This window comes from Clavelina lepadiformis, chromosome 3, assembly GCF_947623445.1.
Source record: "Clavelina lepadiformis chromosome 3, kaClaLepa1.1, whole genome shotgun sequence".
Taxonomy (NCBI): domain Eukaryota; kingdom Metazoa; phylum Chordata; class Ascidiacea; order Aplousobranchia; family Clavelinidae; genus Clavelina; species Clavelina lepadiformis.
In genome coordinates this window covers 24,636,966-24,661,533 of record NC_135242.1, presented here as the reverse complement: position 1 = coordinate 24,661,533, position 24,568 = coordinate 24,636,966, and the positions used below count along the sequence as shown (strand labels likewise).

At 36.5% G+C, this 24,568-nt stretch overlaps 2 protein-coding genes and 1 long non-coding RNA gene across 3 annotated transcripts; 1 reads left to right on the top strand and 2 right to left on the bottom strand.

The window, feature by feature from the left end:
- Positions 1-1,025: 1,025 nt before the first annotated feature.
- LOC143449085 (uncharacterized) lies at positions 1,026-6,228 on the top strand. The gene is made up of 9 exons (XR_013114511.1): positions 1,026-1,320; positions 1,487-1,891; positions 2,867-3,097; positions 3,210-3,309; positions 3,505-3,624; positions 3,730-3,816; positions 3,921-4,002; positions 5,288-5,481; positions 5,805-6,228. It is a non-coding gene; the product is annotated as an uncharacterized LOC143449085 (long non-coding RNA).
- LOC143449080 (uncharacterized) lies at positions 6,214-18,758 on the bottom strand. The gene is made up of 35 exons (XM_076949150.1): positions 18,635-18,758; positions 17,913-18,028; positions 17,621-17,786; positions 17,414-17,537; positions 17,250-17,301; positions 17,045-17,178; positions 16,757-16,931; positions 16,511-16,674; positions 16,198-16,331; positions 15,932-16,075; positions 15,296-15,823; positions 14,995-15,160; positions 14,715-14,912; positions 14,416-14,549; positions 14,120-14,289; positions 13,980-14,037; positions 13,262-13,396; positions 13,018-13,146; positions 12,831-12,888; positions 12,361-12,494; positions 12,061-12,225; positions 11,482-11,978; positions 10,921-11,096; positions 10,781-10,838; positions 10,091-10,210; positions 9,687-9,924; positions 9,294-9,425; positions 8,765-8,898; positions 8,465-8,640; positions 8,325-8,382; positions 7,875-8,017; positions 7,619-7,768; positions 7,230-7,505; positions 6,886-6,945; positions 6,214-6,802 (listed from the first exon to the last, which is right to left on the bottom strand). Exons 23-26 carry the CDS (start codon positions 10,949-10,951, stop codon positions 9,822-9,824), a joined length of 312 nt encoding a protein of 103 aa, XP_076805265.1. The 5' UTR covers positions 10,952-11,096; positions 11,482-11,978; positions 12,061-12,225; positions 12,361-12,494; positions 12,831-12,888; positions 13,018-13,146; positions 13,262-13,396; positions 13,980-14,037; positions 14,120-14,289; positions 14,416-14,549; positions 14,715-14,912; positions 14,995-15,160; positions 15,296-15,823; positions 15,932-16,075; positions 16,198-16,331; positions 16,511-16,674; positions 16,757-16,931; positions 17,045-17,178; positions 17,250-17,301; positions 17,414-17,537; positions 17,621-17,786; positions 17,913-18,028; positions 18,635-18,758; the 3' UTR covers positions 6,214-6,802; positions 6,886-6,945; positions 7,230-7,505; positions 7,619-7,768; positions 7,875-8,017; positions 8,325-8,382; positions 8,465-8,640; positions 8,765-8,898; positions 9,294-9,425; positions 9,687-9,821.
- On the bottom strand, positions 18,608-24,568 carry LOC143449078 (uncharacterized). Its single transcript, XM_076949148.1, has 11 exons — positions 23,891-24,568; positions 23,492-23,645; positions 22,903-23,105; positions 22,218-22,327; positions 20,769-20,925; positions 19,985-20,368; positions 19,664-19,792; positions 19,370-19,503; positions 19,082-19,250; positions 18,813-18,938; positions 18,608-18,692 (listed from the first exon to the last, which is right to left on the bottom strand). Exons 3-5 carry the CDS (start codon positions 23,095-23,097, stop codon positions 20,889-20,891), a joined length of 342 nt encoding a protein of 113 aa, XP_076805263.1. The 5' UTR covers positions 23,098-23,105; positions 23,492-23,645; positions 23,891-24,568; the 3' UTR covers positions 18,608-18,692; positions 18,813-18,938; positions 19,082-19,250; positions 19,370-19,503; positions 19,664-19,792; positions 19,985-20,368; positions 20,769-20,888.

The following is a 24,568-nucleotide window of genomic DNA, read 5'->3' as shown; positions in this document are numbered from 1 at the left end:
TTCCGCCCATTAAAATTGACCTGCTTTCAGCAATGGGGTTTCCCACAAACCATATTTCTGCCGAAGTAAACATCTCCACATTCTAAATGCATGTATCTTACTCTAGTCTATAGCAAGAAATGCATACTTCCTGCCATTCCAGTGGGAAAATATTACCGCATGTTCACCCATTTTAATGGGCGGAAAGCAGACGAATCGGGTGATTTTTGGCAACGTAGAAAAGCAAGCCAATACTTTTTTAACTCAGTTCAATAATTTACATCCCAGCTTAAAATATACGACGAATATGCACCCACCAGTGTAACATTCTTTGATAACTAATTCTGCTTTATAGACTCATCATTTGAACCTTGGCCTTTTCGTAAAGATTATTCCCCGAGGTCATTTTGAATTGCGATGCGGTCGCCCCATCAACATGGAAAAAGGATTGATTATATGCAGAGGGGGCCAGTCGCTACTTTGCCGTCGGTACCACTAATTGGCAAAAAATGTACCGTCGGTTTCGTACCAACTTTGTTCCGGGGTAGTACCAAAACCTGACCCCTTCCAACCCAGGTAACACGTCGTTGTCGGCCCGACGGCTACACGACGGCTTCTCGCTATAGCGATTGTAGCTCCGCTGATGAGAAGCGATCTAGACGTCCCGTTCTTACGCGGTCTAAAGCTCTTTGTCCGGCCGACGGAGGTCCATTAGTGATATTAGGTGATACCGTAAAACCGTTTAGAACGAAACAATGATTTTACATGCACAAGTTAGTTTTATTTAATATGTTTAAAATATACTTTTAGTTTGTTACTAAAAAGAGCAGTAGATTAAAATTATTGAATTATGCCATTGTTTTGGTCCATAACATTTTAAAAACTGTTCAGTGACCTGTTTTCTGGAAAAAGGTTAAGTGTAAGATTAGAACTATTTCTAGTTTTTATGTATGCTTTTTCATTAAAAAGGTCTTTATAACAAGAGGGTAAACTTTGTTGCTTAAATTTATGGATTAAAGTATCTTTTTCTTTCAGATAGAGTTTAATAGTATCAGATTTATGGCTGGGTTTAGTTTCAAATACCATGAAATTGGTTTTGGCCAATTTTAGAGTGAGCCTGTTGCTTATAAACCATTTTTGGTCAGTAACCAATTCCTCTACAATTTCTTTACTAACTTATTGATATTTTTGCCTTGTTTGACCAGATTAGTGTCATCAGTAAACAAATTGCATCCATTTTTGTTAGACAATTTTTAAAGTCATTTACATAAATGGGGAAAATGCAGTCAAGTGTTTTTGTGTGCAGGGGTCACTAGAAAAGCAAAATGAAACACTGAAAGAGTAAGTGGCAGTCAAATTAAATTAGTTAATTCAATGCATATATTGGCAAGCTATAAGCAATCGCAATTTTTTTGAAAATATTTTGTATTCCTTCTCATACCATGAATTCTAATATGACCACATCATTAATATGATATGAGTGTTCATTATGTGAGTTTATGTTTAGAATTCAACGAGAGATCAATGTTCTTTATCGCTTGCATCACGACAACATCGTACAAATCGTTGGAACTACGAAATGGGCCAACTGCATTGGCATCATCATGGAGTGTGTGGATAGCGGCAACCTTGTGGATATGTTGATGTCTAAACATGTGGCAGAAATACCCTGGGTGCGAAGGATATGTTTTGTTTATGAAATTGCAGATGCGTTGTCATATCTGCATTACTACGATGAAACAAAAACATTGGTTCATGGAAACCTGAAGCCTCAAAATATCCCGTTAACATCAGATTTGGCTTAGTATCAGTAGATGGTGCAATAAATACACAACACACTCCTTACTACACTGATCCAGAGTTCTCGAAGTATCAAATTACTCAAAAGAACTGCAAAAATGGATGTATACAGGTGAGGTTGGTTTGCTTTGATTCCTCACGTACTTACTAGCTTTTGCTATTCAAAATATTGCAATAAGTGTTTTCATAGCTGTGTTTCTGTGGAAATAATTCCTGAGCTAGAGAGTAGACATACACTAGAGATTGCCTATAATAGCACCACAAATAGAATTGGAAAGAAGTGCTGATATATGCGACCTGTCACTGCAAATAAATTAATACAGATTAAAACAAAATGCACTTTTATTGATTGTTAAACTGAGAGACAATGAACTAACAAATCCGATATTCAAATATGGCAGAAAGTGCTACAAAAGTTGCCGATAATTTCAAAATTAATATATTTCTTTGCATGCTTTACCGGTACTTGCCCAAAAGTTTTTTTTGCACCGCTCTGCATAAACTGTTATGACAAAATGCTTGTGACAACCAAGTTTTGACTTAAATTGCTTTGGGCCGTACAAACTTGTTTTTCTGTTGCACTTGAAGTTTATGTCAGATGTTACTGTCTGGATGTGTAAAATGGATACTGTGCTGTTAGTTTATGTAGTAGATTATGCCAGTTATGAATAAACAGAAAAATTCGGGGGAAGAAAATATGATGCAGTGCAGTTGAATTGCCACCATACAACATGTTGATATATACACAAACTTAGATGTTAAATATGAAATTATGAATCATAGGAATTTGTAGTGATTGATGTAGAAATTGTGCTATTATAAGTAACTTACAGGTTTCTCTGTGTGAAGAATTGCTTTCAGTAATAAGATTAGTTTCTGCCTGATTTTTAATCGCCAATATATGTAAGATGCAGCTTTATTTCCAGAGAAACAGGGTAGATAATGTAACTTAATGCATGCAAAGTCTGTCATTATGAATAATGTAACTGCTAAGTATATGCACATTGTATGACGGTTCAATCTGCAAATTTATGTTGTTATGCAGTCATTGCAACATTTATAATATAACAAATGCATCCATTTTCAGTCTTAGGATGATTGGATACGAAATCATCACCAGACATCCGGCATTTCACGGAGTTTAATTTGATTCGATTCTTCAATCGATCAAAGAGAAAGGAAAAAAACTTGAAGAGAGTTATCTTTGAGACTTAGAAGCATCATTGAAAAACAATCCTGATGATCTGAACAAAACTGATGAGCGTTGTCACTCAATGTAGGGATTTCAACCCCGAAAGTCATCCTGATGTTTGCCAAGGTAATAAGTCTAAGCAGATGGAAACCAGCATGTCTAGTGTGTGTTACACTGGTTGTCTTCGTATTTGGTAAAATTACCAACAGCTGATTTTTACTTACTATTAATATCTAAGCATTGTCTGGCTTGTCAGTGGAGTATACGCACTGATGTTCGTTTGAAGCAACACAACATGCTGAGTTACAACTACTGACTCTAAAGCTGTGGCTCACAGGGTTGGTTGTCTTAACTTTTAATTATTTTGATATTCGAAAATGGCTTCAAGTTTGAAAATGATTAATTAGTTGTACCACTGTGTTAATATCAGTTTTGTTACTGGTCCAGTCACATAACGTTACTTGATATGTTAAAGTTAGTGAGCAGATGTATGTTTAGCTCTACTATATCTCATGCTTAACTAATTTTACCAGATCTATGACAAACTTCATAACGCTGATTACACAGTTTCGATCGACAAAGAAAAATGGAAGGGAGACACGGAGACAGGAACAAACTCATTCAAAGTGACTTCGAACCTGATGATTGGCTGAGTATGAATTTTATTTCCAAATTCATTTTATTGAACAAACTCATTCATGGCTGGTTTTGAAGAAATTTAAGTCGCTTTTACCACAAAGTTGTGTTGAACATTACAGGCTTAAGCATCGGCGGCAAACTCTACTAAAGCTTTGGTGAAGGTTCATTTGATGAAAAATTTGAAGAACTACTCAAGGATAAAAAGGGTAAAAGATCAGTTTTATGGTTGTACAAAATTCTTTTTGCAATAATACTTGCAGAAAGATTTAAAAACTTAAATTTTGACATTTCAAAATGACTTTCTTCACAGAGGCCCTCCCCTCCCTACAACAAAGACTTCATTGTCGTCTGAAACAGTTTATAACGTCAGAGACGATGATCTAGGATTCTAGGTAAATCAGTACTAACAGAAGCAATAGAAAGAACTATATGCTCTAGTACAGGGGTGGGCAAACTACGGCCCGCCGGCACTTGCAGAAACTCCTACTCATCACTTATTGTTTTAATTAAACAGGTTACATGACAAAATATTATTCCCTTTACGAGTGTGTTTTTCTCTTCACTTTCAGTGCGTAAACACACACACGTCAGTCGCGCATGTATTGCAACATGCTTTCAGCAACTAGCCGTACACTTCTCATGCATTGTTTGATCATAAAATACAAATACGGTAGCGGCTACCGTAGGCCTTTGTGATGAAGATTGCGTAGCTTTAAACGTAACTGAGTGTGAAATGCAAAAATTGTGTTTAATATGAATATGCGTTTATTTACACACCGGGTAAATTTTCCTACTTTGTAATGAGAGTGTGCGGCCCGCCGGCTGCAACATTTTTTCTAATGCGGCCCTCAGTACAAAAAGTTTGCCCACCCCTGCTCTAGTATATAACGCCTGGGAACCGAATCAAATGATTTCATGAGAAATTCTCGATGAATGGAAGTTCTGACTTCTCTCATTCGCCCTTCCAAGCTCACAGGGTGCCAGGTAAGGTTTTCTGGCTGACCAGTGATGAGGACCACGACGACTCACCAAACTCCCAAGGAAATGGACATTCAGCCAATCACGAGCAACAGTAGCGCAATGTGGAGGAGCGCCATCTTGCATGAAAATCAAATCAATAGAAGAAGTTATGCTTTCATACTTGTGCTCTCTTCATGCAAGATTGGAAGGCGAATACGAGAAGTTATGTCTTCCATCCCACGAGAAGTTTTCATGAAATCAGTTGATTCGGTTCCCAGGCAGCTTGAAAACTTGTGGCAAATGCGAATTGTTGTATCCAATTTTAAATTAAACTGTTCCTATTCTACTGTAGAAGAGTTTCAAATTTACCAAATTGGAGGCAATACAGCGCTTCGCCTTTGCAAAAAGTTCCCAAAATTATTCATAGTTAATTTACGTAACAATTGTCAAATTGGCATGATTTAGTGTAGTTTGTGACAACGCGTGTAGGCTTGGTCTCACGATGTGAAGTCAAATTCAACGACTTATTATTTCGGCTGCGTATTCCAATAAATGCGTATAAGTAAGAAGGAAACCCGTTTTACGAATCGTAAAAAGAAAAATTGAATTTCAATGCATTGAGATTTGGTTCTTGGATCTTCATTCATCCAAAGTGTATACCCCTACTTCTAAACTATGTGTCAGCTCCTACTAAATGGTCTTCAATTGAATTCTCAGAAAATTTACAAATTTTCGCCCAAGAAGTGGACAGCAAGTGAAACCGACCAGTCTGCGAGGACCCGAATTCTGTCTTATTGCCTTGAACATGAAGGAAGCAGCAGACCATGGTTGCAGTGGAATCGGAGACAGTATTTCAATCTTCTGATGTTGGAACACACTCAGGAACGCACTCCTGCCATCTAGTGACAAAGGTCAATTACTGTTATATGCAAGTTAGAATATTATTTATATGCGGCCTATATGATATTGCTTATAAGCCTACCATTTAATGTCATTTTGTGTATTTTCCTACACGAGTTGAAAGTAGCTGTTTATCTGCACAAGCTGCCTCTCCATCTACCAATAAATTGTAGTTGTCAAAGTTTAACCACAAGGCAGTAAGCATCCAGCATGTGCATGACTAATTTCCCTGACAAACACTTTGAGACTGATTGCTATATGATGAAAAAACTGAATTTAAAACTCCAAGATAAATTTTTTGTAATAATTAGTTATAGATCGCTTCTTTTTCTAGATCGGAGTTTGCAGATCCAGTCATTCGATTGAAAAGTAATCCAGCAACATAGTTCGATCTATCGGTCTCATATAGAAAGATTATCATCAATGCAATTGTGCTGTACAATCTAGGGCTCGGCACCAACGCCCAACATTATTACCATATATGGCCAAAGGAAATCGGGCTTTCGCTGATGTACAAATGTATTTCCCATCCACTGATGCACAGCATTGGACCTATAAAGCATCAGCAATCTGTTGCTTTAACATATCGCTTGCTCGTATGATATAGTCTGGATAACCTGACTTTAAATTTGGAACTTATCGTTTCTGTATTTCTGTGTTTAGCTGTGTCTTGGTGGCCGTGCAAGTTGCCATAAGCAAGTTGACAGCATGATTATTTATTATTGTTAATGACGAAATATAAACCATACTACAAGAAATATTTATGTAAATAGCATAACATCTAGTAAAGTTTTTTTATAACTGCTGTATTCAGAGGCAGCTGTGTCTAATTAAAACCATACGACATCCACATCATTTCTAAGGAAACGAAATAACAAGAACTGTTTGTATGATGTTGATGGTTATATTACAATAGCACAAGCAGAAAAAGTTTGTGTCTGGCTTGTCACGTTAGAAACAATTTGCAAAAATGATTAGTATTTCCTGCAACATGTTGTCAAGGTGGACAGAGATCCAATGACTAAATTATCTCATCATAGTTTGTGAGTAGCAAAGAGTCAAATTCTTTGAACACCACTCATCAAAGTAATCTGCAACAAATAATAGTGTAGGTAATATATGACATCATTCGCATGTAAGTAGTATAAGTAAGTGTGTTAAGTTGTCACCCTGTTTGTTTTTTGTTTGATCTCTGCGTCATTGTCCTTGACCTTGTGGAAGCTTTGCTTATAGCTGACTGGCGTTTGCACTTGTCATTTGAAAGGTATAACCAGAGGTGATCAGAAAGCTCAGTGTAGAGTTCGCGGCGCGGTTAAATAGATCTGGGTCGACCTAAAACAAACAACATAGGTCCATGTAACTTCTACCACAGTACGTTGCATATCTATTGCACTAAAGACACACACACGTCATACCCGTAGGAAAAAAAGCGACAGTTTTGGAAATGACAGACGGCGAAGTGTTGAAACAAGAATCTGTCAAACAAAAAATCAGGAAATATGAGCATATATCAAATTGTAAACTTAACTCAACTAAATTTTGGATTTTAAATATTTGATGGGTTTGGCGGCCATACATACAATCATATCATCGCATTATTGTATTTTGTTATTTTGCAAGTTTTAAGCCCTTGGGATTATCTACTTTATTGTTGATTATCTCAATTATTTGGTAGCCATGTATACAATCATATCATCGCATTATTGTATTTTGCTATCTTGCAAGTTTTAACACTAGAAAGACTGAAATTTTGAATTACCTAGGACGACGGAGGGTGTCATTTTGACTCTCAAGTATTTTGCAGTCCAACTGTGTCTTTTGTTTACGTTTTTATTTAACATAACAACACAAACAAGTCAAACATCACTAAACAAGTGACGAATGATGCCAAAATGGTCCAAGTATAATTCATTTGCTTTCAATTTTAATGCAAAAAGTTGCACAGATGGAAAGTGACATTATGGTGAACTAGACTACTTCATAGTTTGTGAGTGGCAAGGAGTCTGATTCTTTGAAGGCCACTCATCAAATTAATCTGCAACACATACATAAAATAATACGTTATATAGCCTATGACGTCATGCATATGTAAGTTGTACAAATAAATTTGTTTAACTGTGACCTTGTTCGTTCTTATTTGATCTTTACCTCATTGCCCTTGACTTTGACCTTTGATGACCTTGGATGCTTTGATTTTAGCGGACCGGCGTTTGTACTTGTCAGCCGAAAGGTATAAGGACACGTGACCAGAAAGCACAGCGTAGAACTCTCATCGTGGTTAAACAAACCTGGGTCGACCTAAAACATAAAATATATATCCATGTAGCTTCTACCACAATATGTTGCTTATATATAGCACTAAAGACAATTGGAAGAATTTTTGTGCAAAACTTCACAAACTTACGTTGCTGACCACTTGATGTTGACATAGAGCAATTCCAATTTCATTCTGCATTCCATTACTCGGCCATATCGCCACACGTCATACCCGTGGGAAAAAAGCGACAGTTTACGAAATGAATGACGGCAGAGTGTTGAGACGAGAATCTGTCAAAAACAAACAATTCAGTAAACATTGTGGCGTTAATATGAGCATATGTTAAACTGCAAACTTAAATCAACTCAACTTTGGATTTCAATTATTTGATGAGTTTGGTGGCCATATATACCAGCATATTTTTACGTTATTGTCCTTTACTTTGACCTTTGACAACCTTTAAAGTCCTACAAAGTTATCTCATTTCAACTTTGGAACTTGATTATTTCGTAGGTTTGCTGGACATATATCTTGAATGTTTTATGCCTCGCAACGTCTTGCACAGATGGACACTGACATTATGGTTAACTAGACTACCTCATAGTTTGTGAGTAGCAAGGAATCTGATTCTTTGAAGGCCACTCATCAGAGTAATCTGCAACACATACATAAAATAATAAGTTATATATGACATCATGCATACGTAAGTTGTACAAGTAATTTTGTTTAACTGTGACCTTGTTTGTTCTTATTTGATCTTTGCCTCATTGACCTTAACTTTGACCTTTGATGACCTTAGATGCTTTGATTTTAGCTGACCGGCGTTTGCACTTGTCAGCCGAATGGTATAAGGACACATGACCAGAAAGCACAGCGTAGAACTCCCGTCGTGGTTAAACAAACCTGGGTCGACCTAAAACATAAAATATATCCATATAGCTTTTACCAATGCTTCTACCACAATACGTTGCATATGTATAGCACTAAAAACAATTGGAAAGGTTTTGTGCAATATTTCACAAATTTACATTGCTCACCACTTGATGTTGACAAAGAATAATTTTGACTTCATTCGGCATTCCATTACTCGGCCATATCGCCACACGTCATACCCGTGGGAAAAAAGTGACAGTTTACGAAATGGATGACGGCAGAGTGTTGAGACGAGAATCTGTCAAACAAAAAAATCAGTAAAAATTGTGGCGTAAACATGAGCCTATGTTAAACTGCAAACATTAATAGATGTTCGGTTGTTTTTGTGAACTGAGAAGTTGAAGTAAGCTACTGCACAATGTTTAAAGTGATAAAATAATAACACGAAAATTAACTAAATTGATGAAATCATGGAAAACATATCACGTCACGCTTGAGTGATCACCACGTAATGAGCGCGCACGGTTTTGGAAAAGTACATAAAGTATTGTTTATGACGTCATTTGATTTTATGAATAAATGCACCAGAAATAGTGTGAAGCAAAATTGCTAGAGTCGGTTTATAATAGAGTGTTAATGTAAAGTTATAGCAAGCCCCGCTATTGCATAATCGATATTTCATATTATCATCACCTCAAATGTATGGGTCTGTTGTCGTCGTTAAAGATTGTGGAACAGTTTGCTTCATTCAAAAGTTTGATTGTTTCCTGTCAGTGAGTTCCAGGCTATGACGAAGCATGTTATCTTGCTCATTGATCTTGTGCTCTGTTAGTGTATATGAGCGTTATGATAATAACAATTCTATCAAGTACGTATGTGAATTTTTAAAAATCAACGTTTCAATGCATTTGCTGTTTGAATCAGCCACCATCCATAAGGTAATACAACTGATATATGAATTTTTCCAAACTGTCAGGTGTCATAGCTATGGATTAAATTTAAAATTTTCTGCATTTTCTTTGAACGAGCATTATTTCAACTGAGTTAGTAGTTTTATTCTGTTGGGAAAATTCCTTAATTACTTACTTTTTGGATTGAGTTTTTCATTCAGCTTATCCAAGAACCTGATCAGCAAAATGTGTATCTTCCAAATCCCTACTTCACAAACTTCACAAGTTTACATTGCTCACCACTTGATGTTGACAAAGAATAATTTTGACTTCATTCTGCATTCCATGACTCAGCCATATCGCCACACGTCATACCCGTGGGAAAAAAGCGACAGTTTACGAAATGACTGACGGCGGAGTGTTGAGACGAAAATCTGTGAAACAAAACAATTCAGTAAAAATTGTGGCGTTAATATGAGCATACATTAAACTGCAAACTTAACTCATCTCAACTTTGAATTTCAATTATTTGATGGGTTTGGTGGCCACATATACAAGCATATTTTTACGTTATTGTCCTTTACTTTGACCTTTGATAACCTTGTGGATGCTTTTCTTATAGCTGACCGGCGTTCGCACTTGTCAGCCGAAAGGTATAAGGACACGTGATCAGAAAGCTCAGTGTCGAACTCACAGCGTTGTTGAATAGACCTGGATTGCCTTGAAACATAAAAATAGATCAATGTAGCTTCTTCCAATTCCGGAAAAGCCCAGTCCTGCTTGAACTTTCTTCAACTCCTCCAAGATCGTCGCAGAGAAAATGTTTTTTTTCCAACTCCAATGCAAACGGTTTTATGGACCAGACAGCTGTGAATCAGAAACAAGCTTGCTGGCGGTAGGTGAAGACACACCTGGTGCATCAGCGGTAGATCAGTTGGATTCATTATAAGAGCTGAATGTGGATTAAAGACGATGAAGTCTCCTGATCATTTTTGTGGTAGATCGTGAATATGTAATCGTAATATTTAAATAACATCAATTAATTTCTGTTCCGTAAAACTTTGCAAAACTGCTATAATAAAAGGCAGCTCCATATAATTAAAAGCGCAAAATATACACAAAACAACAGAAACAATCAGTTCCGTTTATAAAAAGTTCTTAGTTATATTACAGTAGTACAAGCAGGTAAAGTTTGGGTCTTGAATTTAAAAATATTAACTTTTTTGGAATTTAATTTTTATTGCAACATATTGCACAGATTCAAAGTGACATTATGATTAACTAGACTACCTCATAGTTTGTGAGTAGCAAGGAGTCTGATTCTTTGAAGGCCACTCATCAAAGTAATCTGCAACACATACATAAAAGATTACGTTATATATGACGTCATGCATATGTAATTTGTACAAGTAAATTTGTTTAACTGTGACCTTGTTTGTTCTTATTTGATCTTTGCCTCATTGTCCTTGACTTTGACCTTTGATGACCTTGGATGCTTTGATTTTAGCTGACCGGCGTTTGCACTTGTCAGCCGAAAGGTATAAGGACACATGACCAGAAAGCACAGCGTAGAACTGGCGGCGTGGTCAAACAGATCTGAGTCGACCTAAAACATAAAATATATCCATGTTGCTTCTACCACAATATGTTGCATATCTATAGCCATGGTTGCCATTGGTCTCAACCCAAAAATAAGGACGACTAGAAATCGAAGAAGGAATACCACCTTAAACAGTGCACAACAGGAGAAAGCAACCAATGTTCCTAAAAAAAACTAGACACTATCTGCATGTTTTTAATTTTGCTATCTCTTTGGTACAAAATGTTATACTGAAGGTGTCAAAATGCCCAAAATTGGAAACTCTGCCCTAAAAATAAGACGAAAATAAGGACAAATCTTAGAAATAAGGACGGTATGGCAACCCTGTCTATAGCACTAAAGACAATTGGAAGAATTTTTGTGCAAAACTTCTCAAATTTACGTTGCTAACCACTTGATGTTGACAAAGAGCAATTCCAATTTCATTCTGCATTCCATCACTCGGCGGTATCGCCACACGTCATACCCGTGGGAAAAAAGCGACAGTTTACAAAATGACTGACGGCGGAGTGTTCAGACGAGAAGCTTTCAAACAAAAAATTCAGTAAACATTGTGGCGTAAATATGAGCATATGTTAAACTGCAAAATTAACTCATCTCAACTTTGGATTTCAATTATTTGATGGGTTTGGTGGCCATATATACCAGCATATTTTTACGTTATTGTGCTTTACTTTGACCTTTGATAACCTTTAAAGTCCTACAAAGTTATCTCAATTCAACTTTGGAGCTTGATTATTTCGTAGGTTTGCTGGACATATATCTTGAATGTTTTATGCCTCGCAACGTGTTGCACAGATGGAAAGTGACACCATGGTTAACTAGACTACCTCATAGTTTGTGAGTAGCAAGGAGTCTGATTGTTTGAAGACCACTCATCAAAGTAATCTGCAACACATACATAAAAGAAAAATTTATATATGACATCATGCATGTGTAAGTTGTACAAGTAAATTTGTTTAACTGTGACCTTGTTTGTTCTTATTTAATCTTTGCTTCGTTGTCTTAAACTTTGACCTTTGTTGACCTTGGATGCTTTGCTTTTAGCTGATCAGCATTTGCACTTGTCAGCCGAAAGAAAAAGGTCATATGAACACAAAGCTCAGCGTAGAACCCGCGGCGTGGTCAAAGTGATCTGGGTCGAAATAAACCACAAAATATATCTATGTAGCTTCTACCAATGCTTCTTCCACAATACGTTGCGTATTTATAGCACTCAATGCAATTGGAAGAGTTTTTGATCAAAACTTCACAAATATACATTGCTGACCACTTGATGTTGACAAAGAAACATTTCAACTTCATTCTGCATTCCATGACCCGTGGGTATCGCCACACGTCAAACCCGTGGGAAAAAAGCGACAGTTCACAGAATGACTGACAACAGGGCATTGAGACCGGATTCTGTCAAACAAAAAAATCAGTAGAAATTGTATCTTAAATATGAGCATATATTAAACTGCAAACTAACTCAACTCAACTTTGGATCGCAATTATTTGATGGGTTTGATGTTTCCATATATACAATTATATAATCGCGCTATTGTATTTTGCTACCTTCCAAATTTTAAATCTTTGGTATTAGCAACTTTTTTTTCATTAATCGTTCGAGCGCGTTCTTTATTGAGCTATAGAAGTAAATATAACGGTTAGAATTGTACGAATGGTAACGTAAGTATTTCAGATTATATTGCAACATGTTGCACAGATTCAAAGTGACATGATGATTAATTAGACTACCTCATAGTTTGTGAGTAGCAAGGAGTCTGATTCTTTGAAGACCACTCATCAAAGTAATCTGCAACACATACATAAAAGAATAAGTTATATATGACATCATGCATATGTAAGTTGTACAAGTAAATTTGTTTAACTGTGAACTTTTTTGGTCTTTGCCTCATTTTCGTTGACTTTGACCTTTGATGACCTTGGATGCTTTGCTTTTAGCTGACCGGTGTTCGCAATTGTAAGCCGAAAGGTATAAGGACACATGACTACTCGCGGCCAGAAAGCTCAGCGTAAAAATCTCGGCGTGAATAAACAGATCTGGGTCGACCTAAACCAAACGATATATATCCATGTAGCTTCTACCACAATATGTTGCATATCTGTAGCATTAACGGCAATTGAAAGAAATTCTCAACAATACTTCACAAATATACATTGCTGACCACTTGATGTTGACAAAGAGACATTTCGACTTCATTCTGCATTCCATTACTCAGCCATATCGCCACACGTCATACCCGTGGGAAAAAAGCGACAGTTTACAAAATGACTGACGGCGGAGTGTTGAGACGAGAAATCTGTCAAAGAAAAAAAATCAATAAAATTGTGGCTTAAATATGAGCATACGTTAAACTGCAAACTTAACTCAACTAAATTTTGGATTTCAAATATTTGATGGGTTTGATGGCCACATATACAATCATATCGTCGCATTATTGTATTTTACTATCTTGCAAGTTTTAAGCGCTTGGGATTATCTACTTTTTTGTTCATTAATCGTTTGAGCACGTTCTTTATTGTGCTACAGCAGTAAATATAACGGTTAATAAAATAAATTTTCGCACAAATAATGGCAAAAAATAACAACGAAACAATGATTAAGTAAATATTTAAATAACATCAATTAATGTCTAAAGTAACGTAAAGTTTTGCGTAACTGCTACAATCAAAAACTCCTCTGTTTAAATAAAAGCATAAAATATACACAAAATTCAGGAACAAACGGATCCGTTTATATAAAGTTGTTAGTTATATTACAGTTGTACAACCAGGTAAAGTTTGGGTCTTGAATTTAAAAATATAAACTTCTTTGCAAGGGATTTAATTTTTATTACAACGTGTTGCACAGATGGAAAGTGACATTATGGTTAACTTGACTACCTCATAGTTTGTGAGTAGCAAGGAGTCTGATTCTTTGAAAACCACTCATCAAAGTAATCTGCAACACATACATAAAAGAATATGTGATATATGACGTCATGCATATGTAAGTTGTACAAATAAATTTGTTTAACTGTGACCTTGTTTGTTCTTGTTTTATCATTGCCTCATTGTCCATGACTTTGAACTTTCTTGACCTTGGATGCTTTGTAGTTACCTGAACGGCGTTTGCATTTGTCAGCCGAACGGTATAAGGACACATGACCAGAAAGCACAGCGTAGAACCCACGTGAAACAGATCTGGGTCGACCTAAAACATACAATAAATATTCATGTAGCTTCTACCAATGCTTCTACCACAATACGTTGTATATGTATAGCACTAAAAACAATTGGAAAGGTTTTGTGCAAAACTTCACAAATCTACGTTGCTGACCACTTGATGTTGACAAAGAATAATTTTGACTTCATTCTGCATTCCATGACTCGGCCATATCGCCACACGTCATACCCGTGGGAAAAAAGCGACAGTTTACAAAATGACTGACGGCGTAGTGTTGAGACGAAAAGCTTTCAAACAAAAAATTCAGTAAACATTGCGGCGTCAATATGAGCATATGTTAAACTGCAAACTTAACTCATCTCAATTTTGAATTTCAATTATTTGATGGGTTTGGGAGCCATATATACCAGCATATTTTTACGTTATTGTGCTTTACTTTGACCTTTGATAACCTTTAAAGTCCTACAAAGTTATCTCAATTCAACTTTGGAGCTTGATTATTTCGTAGGTTTGCTGGACATATATCTTGAATGTTTTATGCCCCGCAGCGTCTTGCACAGATTTAAAGTGACATTATGATTAACTTGACTACTTCATAGTTTGTGAGTAGCAAGGAGTCTGAATCTTTGAAGACCACTCATCAAAGTAATCTGCAACACAAACATAAAAGAAAAATTTATGTATGACATCATGCATGTGTAAGTTGTACAAGTAAATTTGTTTAACTGTGACCTTGTTTGTTCTTTTTTGATCTGTGCCTCATTTTCCTTGACTTTGACCTTTGATGACCTTAGATGATTTGCTTTTAGCTGATCATTGATTGCACTTGTCAGCCGAAAGGTATAAGGACACATGACCAGAAAACTCAGCGTAGAACTGGCGTTGTGGTCAAACAGATCTGGGTCGAAATAAAACACAAAATATATCCATGTAGCTTCTACCAATGCTTCTACCACAATTCGTTGCGTATTTATAGCACTCAATGCAATTGGAAGAGTTTTTGATCAAAACTTCACAAATTTGCATTGCTGACCACTTGATGTTGACAAAGAGCAATTCCAATTTCATTCTGCATTCCATGACCCGTGGGTATCGTGACACGTCATACCCGTGGGAAAAAAGCGACAGTTTACAAAATGACTGAGAACTGGGCATTGAGACCGGAATCTGTCAAACAAAAAAATCAGTAGAAATTGTGGCTTAAATATGAGCATACGTTAAACTGCAAACTAACTCAACTCAACTTTGGATCGCAATTATTTGATGCGTTTGATGTTTCCATATATACAATTATATAATCGCATTATTGTATTTTGCTACCTTCCAAGTTTTAAAGCCTTGGTATTAGCAACTTTTTTTTCATTAATCGTTTGAGCGCGTTCTTTATTGTGCTATAGTAGTAAATATAACGGTTAGAATCGTAAGAATGGTAACGTAAGTATTTCAATTTTTATTACAACATCTTGCACAGATTCAAAGTGACATGATGATTAATTAGACTACGTCATAGTTTGTGAGTAGCAAGGAGTCTGATTCTTTGAAAACCACTCATCAAAGTAATCTGCAACACATACATAAAAGAATAAGTTATATATGACGTCATGCATATGTAAGTTGTACAAGTAAATTTGTTTAACTGTGACCTTGTTTGTTCTTATTTGATCTTTACCTCATTGTCTTAAACTTTGACCTTTGATGACCTTGGATTGTTTGCTTTTAGCTGACCGGTGTTTGCAATTGTCAGCCGAACGGTGTAAGGACACATGACCAGAAAGCACAGCGTAGAACTCACGTGAAACAGTTCTGGGTCGACCTAAAACAAACAATATATCCATGTAACTTCTACCAATGCTTCTTCTACAATAGGTTGCATATATTGCACTAAAAACAATTGGAAAGGTTTTGTGCAATATTTCACAAATATACATTGCTCACCACTTGATGTTGACAAAGAATAATTTTGACTTCATTCTGCATTCCATGACTCGGCCATATCGCCACACGTCATACCCGTGGGAAAAAAGCGACAGTTTACAAAATGACTGACGGCAGAGTGTTCAGACGAGAAGCTTTCAAACAAAAAATTCAGTAAACATTGTGGCGTAAATATGAGCATACGTTAAACTGTAAACTTAACTCATCTCAATTTTGGATTTCAATTATTTGATGGGTTTGGGGGCCACATATACCAGCATATTTTTACATTATTGTCCTTTACTTTGACCTTTGATAACCTTTAAAGTCCTACATAGTTATCTCAATTCAACTTTGGAGCTTGATTATTTCGTAGGTTTGCTGGACATATATCTTGAATGTTTTATGCCTCGCAGCGTCTTGCACAGATGGAAAGTGACATTATGGTTAACTTGGCTTAACGAGTCTGATTCTTTGAAGACCACTCATCAAAGTAATCTGCAAGACATACATAAAAGAAAAATTTATATATGACATCATGCATGTGTAAGTTGTACAAGCAAATTTGTTTAACTGTGACCTTGTTTGTTCTTTTTTGAGCTGTGCCTCATTTTCCTTGACTTTGACCTTTGATGACCTTGGATTGTTTGATTTTAGTTGACCGGTGTTCGCAATTGTCAGCCCAAAGAAAAAGGACACATCACCAGAAAGCTCAGCGTAGAACCCGCGGCGTTGTCAAACTTAAATGGGTCGACCTAAACCACAAGATATCTCCATGTAGCTTCTACCAAAATATGTTGCGTATTTATAGCACTAAAAGCAATTGGAAGAGTTTTTGATCAAAACTTCACAAATTTACATTGCTGACCACTTGATGTTGACAAAGTGACATTTTGACTTCATTCTGCATTCCATTACGCGGTCATATCGCCACACGTCATACCCGTGGGAAAAAAGCGACAGTTCACAAAATGACTGACAATGGGGCATTGAGACTGGAATCTGTCAAACAAGAAAATCAGTAGAAATTGTGGTGTAAATATGAGCATACATTAAACTGCAAACTAACTCACCTCAACTTTGGATCGCAATTATTTGATGAGTTTGATGTTTCCATATATACAACTATATAATCGCATTATTGTATTAACATAATAATATTAACATAACAACACAAACAAGTCAAACATCACTATACAAGTGACTAATGATGCCAAAATGTCCAAGTATAATTCACCTGCTTTCAATTTTTAATGAAAAAAGTTGCACAGATGGAAAGTGACATTATGGTTACCTAGACTACCTCATAGTTTGTGAGTAGCAAGGGTTCAGATTCTTTGAAGACCACTCATCAAAGTAATCTGCAACACATACATAAAAGAATAAGTTATATATGACGTCATGCATATGTAAGTTGTACAATTAAATTTTGTTTAACTGTGACCTTGTTTGTTCTTATTTGATCTTTGCTTCATTGTCCTTGACTTTGACCTTTGATGACCTTGGATGCTTTGATTTTAGCTGATCGGCGTTTGTACTTGTCAGCCGAAAGGTATAAGGACACATGACCAGAAAGCACAGCGTAGAACTGGCGGCGTGATTAAACAAACCTGGGTCGAAATAAACCACAAGATATATCCATGTAGCTTCTACCAATGCTTCTTCCACAATACGTTGCATATGTATAGCACTCAAAGCAATTGGAAGAGTTTTTGATCAAAACTTCACAAATATACCTTGTTCACCACTTGATGTTGACAAAGAGTAATTCCAATTTCATTCTGCATTCCATGATTCGGCGGTATCGCAACACGTCACACCCGTGGGAAAAAAGCGACAGTTTACGAAATGACTGACGGGGTAGTGTTGAGACAAAAATATGTGAAACAAACAAAAATATTTAGTAAAAATTGTGGCGTACATATGAGCATATGTTAAACTGCAAACTTAACCTAACTAAATTTTGGATATCAATTATTTGATGGGTTTGGTGGCCATACATACAATTATATCACCGCATTATTATGTTTTGCTATCTTGCAAGTTTTACGCTATAGGGATTAGCTACTTTTTTGTTCATTAAGCGTTTGAGCACGTTCTTTACTGTGTTAAAGCAGTAAATATAACGGTTAGAATCGTAATGTTCGCTCCGCACAAATAATGACAAAAAATAACCACGAAACAATGATTATGTGAATAACTTAACATCAATTAATGTCTGTTCCGTAAAACTTTGCGTAACTACTATAATCAAAGGCAGCTCCGTTTAATTCGTAATCCGAAGCGCAAAATATACATAAAACATCAGGAACAAACGGTTCAAACAAATATTACAGTAGTATAATCAAGTAAAGTTTGGGTCTAGAATTTAAAAATATATACTTCTTTGCAAAGTATTTCAGTTTTTATTGCAACATCTTGCACAGATGGAAAGTGACATTATGATCAACTAGACTACCTCATAGTTTGTGAGTAGCAAGGAATCTGATTCTTTGAAGGCCACTCATCAGAGTAATCTGCAACACATACATAAAAGAATAGGTTATATATGACATCATGCATATGTAAGTTGTACAAATAAATTTGTTTAACTGTGACCTTGTTTGGTCTTTGCCTCATTGACGTTGACTTTTTACCTTTCTTGACCTTGGATGCTTTGCTTTTAGCTGACCGGTGTTCGCAATTGTAAGCCGAACGGAATAAGGACACATTACCAGAAAGCTCAGCGTAGAACTGGAGGCGTGAAACAGATCTGGGTTGACCTAAAACATACAATATATATCCATGTAGCTTCTACAACATCATGACAGTGGAACATCATGCATTTGACATCATACATCATCATCAAACATCATCATTATATGACATCATGCATATGTAAGTTGTACAAGTAAATTTGTTTAACTGTGACGTTGTTTGGTCTTGATTGATCTTTGCTTCATTGACCTTAACCTTTGATGACCTGGGATGCTTTGCTTTTAGCTGACCGGCGTTTGCATTTGTCAGCCGAAATGACACATGATCAGAAAGCTCAGCGTAGAACTCACGTCGTGGTTAAACAGATCTGGGTCAACCTAAAACATACAATATATCCATGTAGCTTCTACCAATGCTTCTACCATAATACGTTGCATATCCATAAAGACAATTGGAAGAATTTTTGTGCAAAATATCACAAATATACATTGCTCACCACTTGATGTTGACAAAGAGTAATTCCAATTTCATTCTGCATTCCATGACTCGGCGATATCGTCACACGTCATACCCGTGGGAAAAAAGCGACATTTTACGAAATGACTGACGGCGGATTGTTGAGACGAGAATCTGTCAAAAACAAACAATTCAGTAAAAATTGTGGCGTAAATATGAGCATACGAGCATGAACTGCAAACTTAACTCAACTAAACTTTGAATTTCAATTATTTGATGGGTTTGGTGGTCATATATACAAGCATATTTTTACGTTATTGTCCTTAACTTTGACCTGTGATAACCTTGTGGATGCTTTTCTTATAGCTGACCGGCGTTCGCACTTGTCAACCGAAAGGTATAAGGGCTTGGATCAGAAAACTCAGTGTTAAATTCACGGCGTGGTTGAATAGACTTGGATTGCCTTGAAACATACAAAATAGATCGATGTAGCTTCTGCCAATCTCGGAAAAGTCCAGTCCTGCTTGAACTTTCTTCAACTACTCTAAGACCATCGCAGGAAAAATGTTTTCTTGCTAACTCCACTGCAAACAGTTTTATGGACCAGACAGCTGTGATTCAGAAACAAGCTTGCTGGCGGTAGGTGAAGACACACCTGGTGCATCAGCGGCAGATCGGTTGGATTCATTATAAGAGCTGGATGTGGATTAAGGACGATGAAGTCTCTTGATCATTTTTGTTGAAAAAATCGTGAATATGTTCCACGTCTCGTCCTTTGCTGGGAAGCTCTAGGTACTCAGCCTCTGACCTGGTTTCTGCAAATCACTTTATTAAGTGTCAAGTTGGTCCAGTACTGCGCCTAGAGAAGCATCCATAAATGTTTCTAGACTGATAAGTCTCATTGCATGGATGCAAATGGACCATGACTCTGGTCACTCAGGGTATCAGATTTGGGGAACTCCATGAAATCCAGCATGCCAGGGTTGTCGAATTGCGCTCATGTATGGTCACATGGAAAATAGCAGGCTCACGACTTATACTAAAGCAAAGCAAAGTAAATGTATGATATGGACCAATGTTAAAATTACTTGTTGACATTTATGACCAATCAATAGAGGTTTGGTTATTTTTGTGAGCTGAGAAGTTGAAGTAAACTAATGTGCAAAGTTTAAAGTGATAAAACTCAAACACAAAAATTAACTAAACCGATGAAATCATGGAAAACATATCACGCCACGCATGAGTGATCACCACGTAATAAGCGCGTGCGGTTTTGGAAAAGTACACAAAGTGTTCATTATTATGTCATTCTATTTTGTGAATATATGCACTAAGAAAAGTGCAAAGTAAGATTGTTAGAGTCGGTTTATAGTAGAGTGTTAATATAAAGTTACAGCAAGCCCCGCTATTGCATAATCGATAATTCATATTATCATCACCTCAAATGTTGGGGGCCTGTTGTCGTCGTTAAATATTGTGGAAGAGTTTGCTTCATTCAAAAGTTTGATTGTTTCCTGTCAGTGAGTTCCAGGCTATTGCAAAGCATGTTATTGTTTTGCTCATTGACCTTGTGCTCTGTTACCGTGTACGCTCGTTCTAAGAATAACAAATTATCAAGTATTTGGATTTATCAAAAACAACGTTGCAATGCATTTGCTGTTTGAACCAACCACCATCCATAAGGTAATAAACCTGATGTAAGAATATTATTTCCAAACTATCAGGTGTCATAGTCATAGATTAACCCTAGAATGCATACACGAAAAAACTTACGCTAATGCATAACAGGGGTCATTTTGACCCGTATTGCTATTACATGCAATTCTATTTTAAAGACATTGAATATTTTTCTTCTTGTTCTTTCCTTGTCTCTTCCATTGGCGTTATGATGACATATCTAGAGTTTTTGCTGCATTTTAATGAAACAACCGACGAAAAACAGTATAAAGAAGTCGATGAGAAAATGAAAGAAAACTCGAGAATAGTTCACATTACAACGCATAGCCTGATTCATTCACTGCATTTGTTGCATGTGATCATGGTCACGCTGTGTTCTGGGCACACGGGTCTGCAACATCTTGAGCAACATTTTGCAACTTTCTTATCCTTTGCGTGTGGACATAAGGAACACCGCTTCCTCTTCTGCAACGTGTTTGCTGTTTGTAGGGATGTACTTCGAAAACCTAAGCCACATCTCACCATAGCCTCTCTTGTGGCTCTGTGGAGTTGAGGAATTTTCTGTCTTGTCATCATGTGGGGCAAAATGATGCAGTTAGCAAGATCTGTTATGAAACCTCGTCGCTTTGAACCTTGTCCACTCTGATAATCAGGATATACTTGTCTGAATATGGTATATGCATTTAGAGCTGCGATGTCGAGCAGATTGTAATAGAGAACTAGAGGCCATCGGCGGGTTTGTCGTTTGCAAGTATATGTTTGAACCATTTGGTCAACCAAGTCAAAACCAATCTTTGTCTTGTTATAAAACCTGATGATCTCAGGCCTCTTTTTTGGGTCTTCTTCGTCAATGCTTATATCGTGATGCATGCTGCGGGTCAAAATGACCCCTGTTATGCATTCTAGGGGTATTTAATGAAAAATGCATTTTTCTTGTCAAAGGTAAAATTTTACAGAACAACCGTTTTCTCATCATGTGTAAATATAAAAGGCTAACAAAGTCAAGAAAATCCAGGAGTTAATTCGCAATATGTGTTAAGCAGTTATGATGAATGAATGAATTTATCATTTATTATGATCGTTTGGGTCATTTTGACCCCTGTTATGCATTCTAGGGTTAAAATTAAAATTTGCGGCATTTTCTTTAAACAAGCATTATTTCAACTGAGTTAGTAGGTTGATTCTGTTGAGATAATTATTTAATTACTTACTTTTTTGGATTGTGTTTTTCCTTCAGCTTATCCAAGAATCTGATCAGCAAAATGCGCATCTTCGAAATCCTTACTCCAAATACGTACTCAGCGTCTGACCCGGTTTCTGCCTGAAACATCCGGATCACTTTATTAAGTGTCCAGTTGGTCCAGTTCTGCGTCTAAAGAAGCGTCATAGGTGGGCAGTACCGCAGTACTATAGTAACGAATTACTGTACCACGGTACTTTGTTAGTACCAGTAACGTTACCGTCGGTATTTTTGAAAAATAAGTACCGAATCTCCGTACCGAATTCCTTTTTCAAAATATTTCAATCCGTCACGGTATTCGGTACTTTTCACGTGATTATTTCATAACTTTAACGAGTGTGTTTTCAAAAATACGTGTTAATTAACCGTTAATGCCAATTTTAGCACCTATTTGTTTTTTAATCTGGAAATACCAAACAAAATTGCAAGCGATTAACGTCACATATGTTTTGGCCTGGAGTAACCTTTACCGGGTCATAATAGCTGCAAACATTGCATTTGCAGCAGCATTTTTTACACAGAAAGTACCGGTCCCGAGTACCGATAGAGTACCGACTACTTTTTTAAAATAGTACGGAATACCATAACCGTCGGTATATTTTTTGCCAAGTACCGGTACCGTTACCGACGGTACTTTCAAAGTTCAGACTGCCCACCTCTGAGAAGCGTCTATAGTTTCTAGATTGATAAGCCTCATTATAGGGATACCAATGGACCATGACTCTGGTCAGTCTGGGTATCAGGTTTGAGGAACTCCATGATCTCCAGAATGCCATGGCTGCCGAATCCCCGTCATCTATGGTCACATGGAAAGTAAGAGGATCACGACAAGAAATGCGGAACATAACCATTCTGCTATCTAAGAATTACAACATAATAATTTAATGTTGCAAACGTCTTTCTGTAAACAATATGCGTTAGAAATAGAAGGAATACAACAATTAAAATTTGAGAAATCAACAAACAACCCAACTTAGTGTATACGGTAAGTTTATTTTATAATCACTTATCAACAACAATGACAAATCATGAAAAATATATCGCGTCGCGCATGAGTGATCACCAAAGTAATAAGCGCGGTTCTTGAAAAGTACACAAAGTAAAGTTTATGAAATCATTCGATTTTGTGTAAGTTTTGTAGAAATAACACAAACTAAGATTGTTAGAGTCGATTTATAATAAAGCGCTAATATGAAGTTTATACGCTCCTGCTATAGCATAATGGATATTGTATATTATCTTCACCTCAAATGCTGTGAGCCTGTTGTCGTCTAAAAATTTGGAACAGTTCGCTTCATTCAAACGTTTGATTGTTTCCTGTCGGTGAGTTCCAAGCTATGACGAAGTATGTTGTTGTTTTGCTCATTGACCTTGTGCTCTGTTAACGTGTATGCGCGTCCTAATAATAACAAATCTGTCAAGTACTTTTTTTTTTTTTTTTTAAAACCAACGTTTCAATGCATTTGATGTTTAATTCAGCCACCATCCATAAGGTAATACACCTGAAAAATGAATGTTATCTCCAAACTATCAGGTGTCAAAGCCTTAGATTGAAATTAATATTTGCTGCATTTTCTTAAAACGAGTATTATTCCAACTGAGTTAGTAGTTTGATTCTGTTGAGAAATTTGTTCAATTACTTACTTTTTTTGATTGAGCTTTTCATTCAGCTCATTCAAGAACCAGTTCAGCAAAATGTTCATCTTCCAAATCCCTGGTTTCAACTTCTTTGGCCAGGTACAATCGCCGATTATAATTTTTTTCTATACCTCCTGTATCTTTCTCAAGGAGGAATTTACTGTATATGTAAAACGACTTTTGACAATGTGCGAGCCACAACATATCTTGAAAGACTTGATTGTTTTCCAATCCTGACATAAACCTTCGCACAGGACTTCAACCAAAGATCTGCATAATGTTTCTGAATGTTCACATAACTTGTAATTTGAACTGGATAAATGTATTTCATCATTGCTTTTGCAAATTCTCTATTTAGTGGGTTGTTGAAAGTTACATTTTCCTCCTCAAAAATTCTCGTGGGAGTTTAAGCTTATACCTTTCTCAATAAAAAACAACAGAACACACCGTGATAGCACCTTGTTCTACCTTCAGCTATCTCTGTTCTTAAGCATAATTTCATTTCTCTATTCTCACCAGGCACGTCAAAGTTGCAAGTAGCATGCGGCCCCTTTGGAGTAAGTGCGACCATCGATGTCAAATTCTAAGCGAAAGTTACAATTAACCATTTTATTAGTAGCTGATCAAAACCTATTTTAATTGCATGTGTAACGATATATTTTTCTTATTTCAATTTGCGTTCAC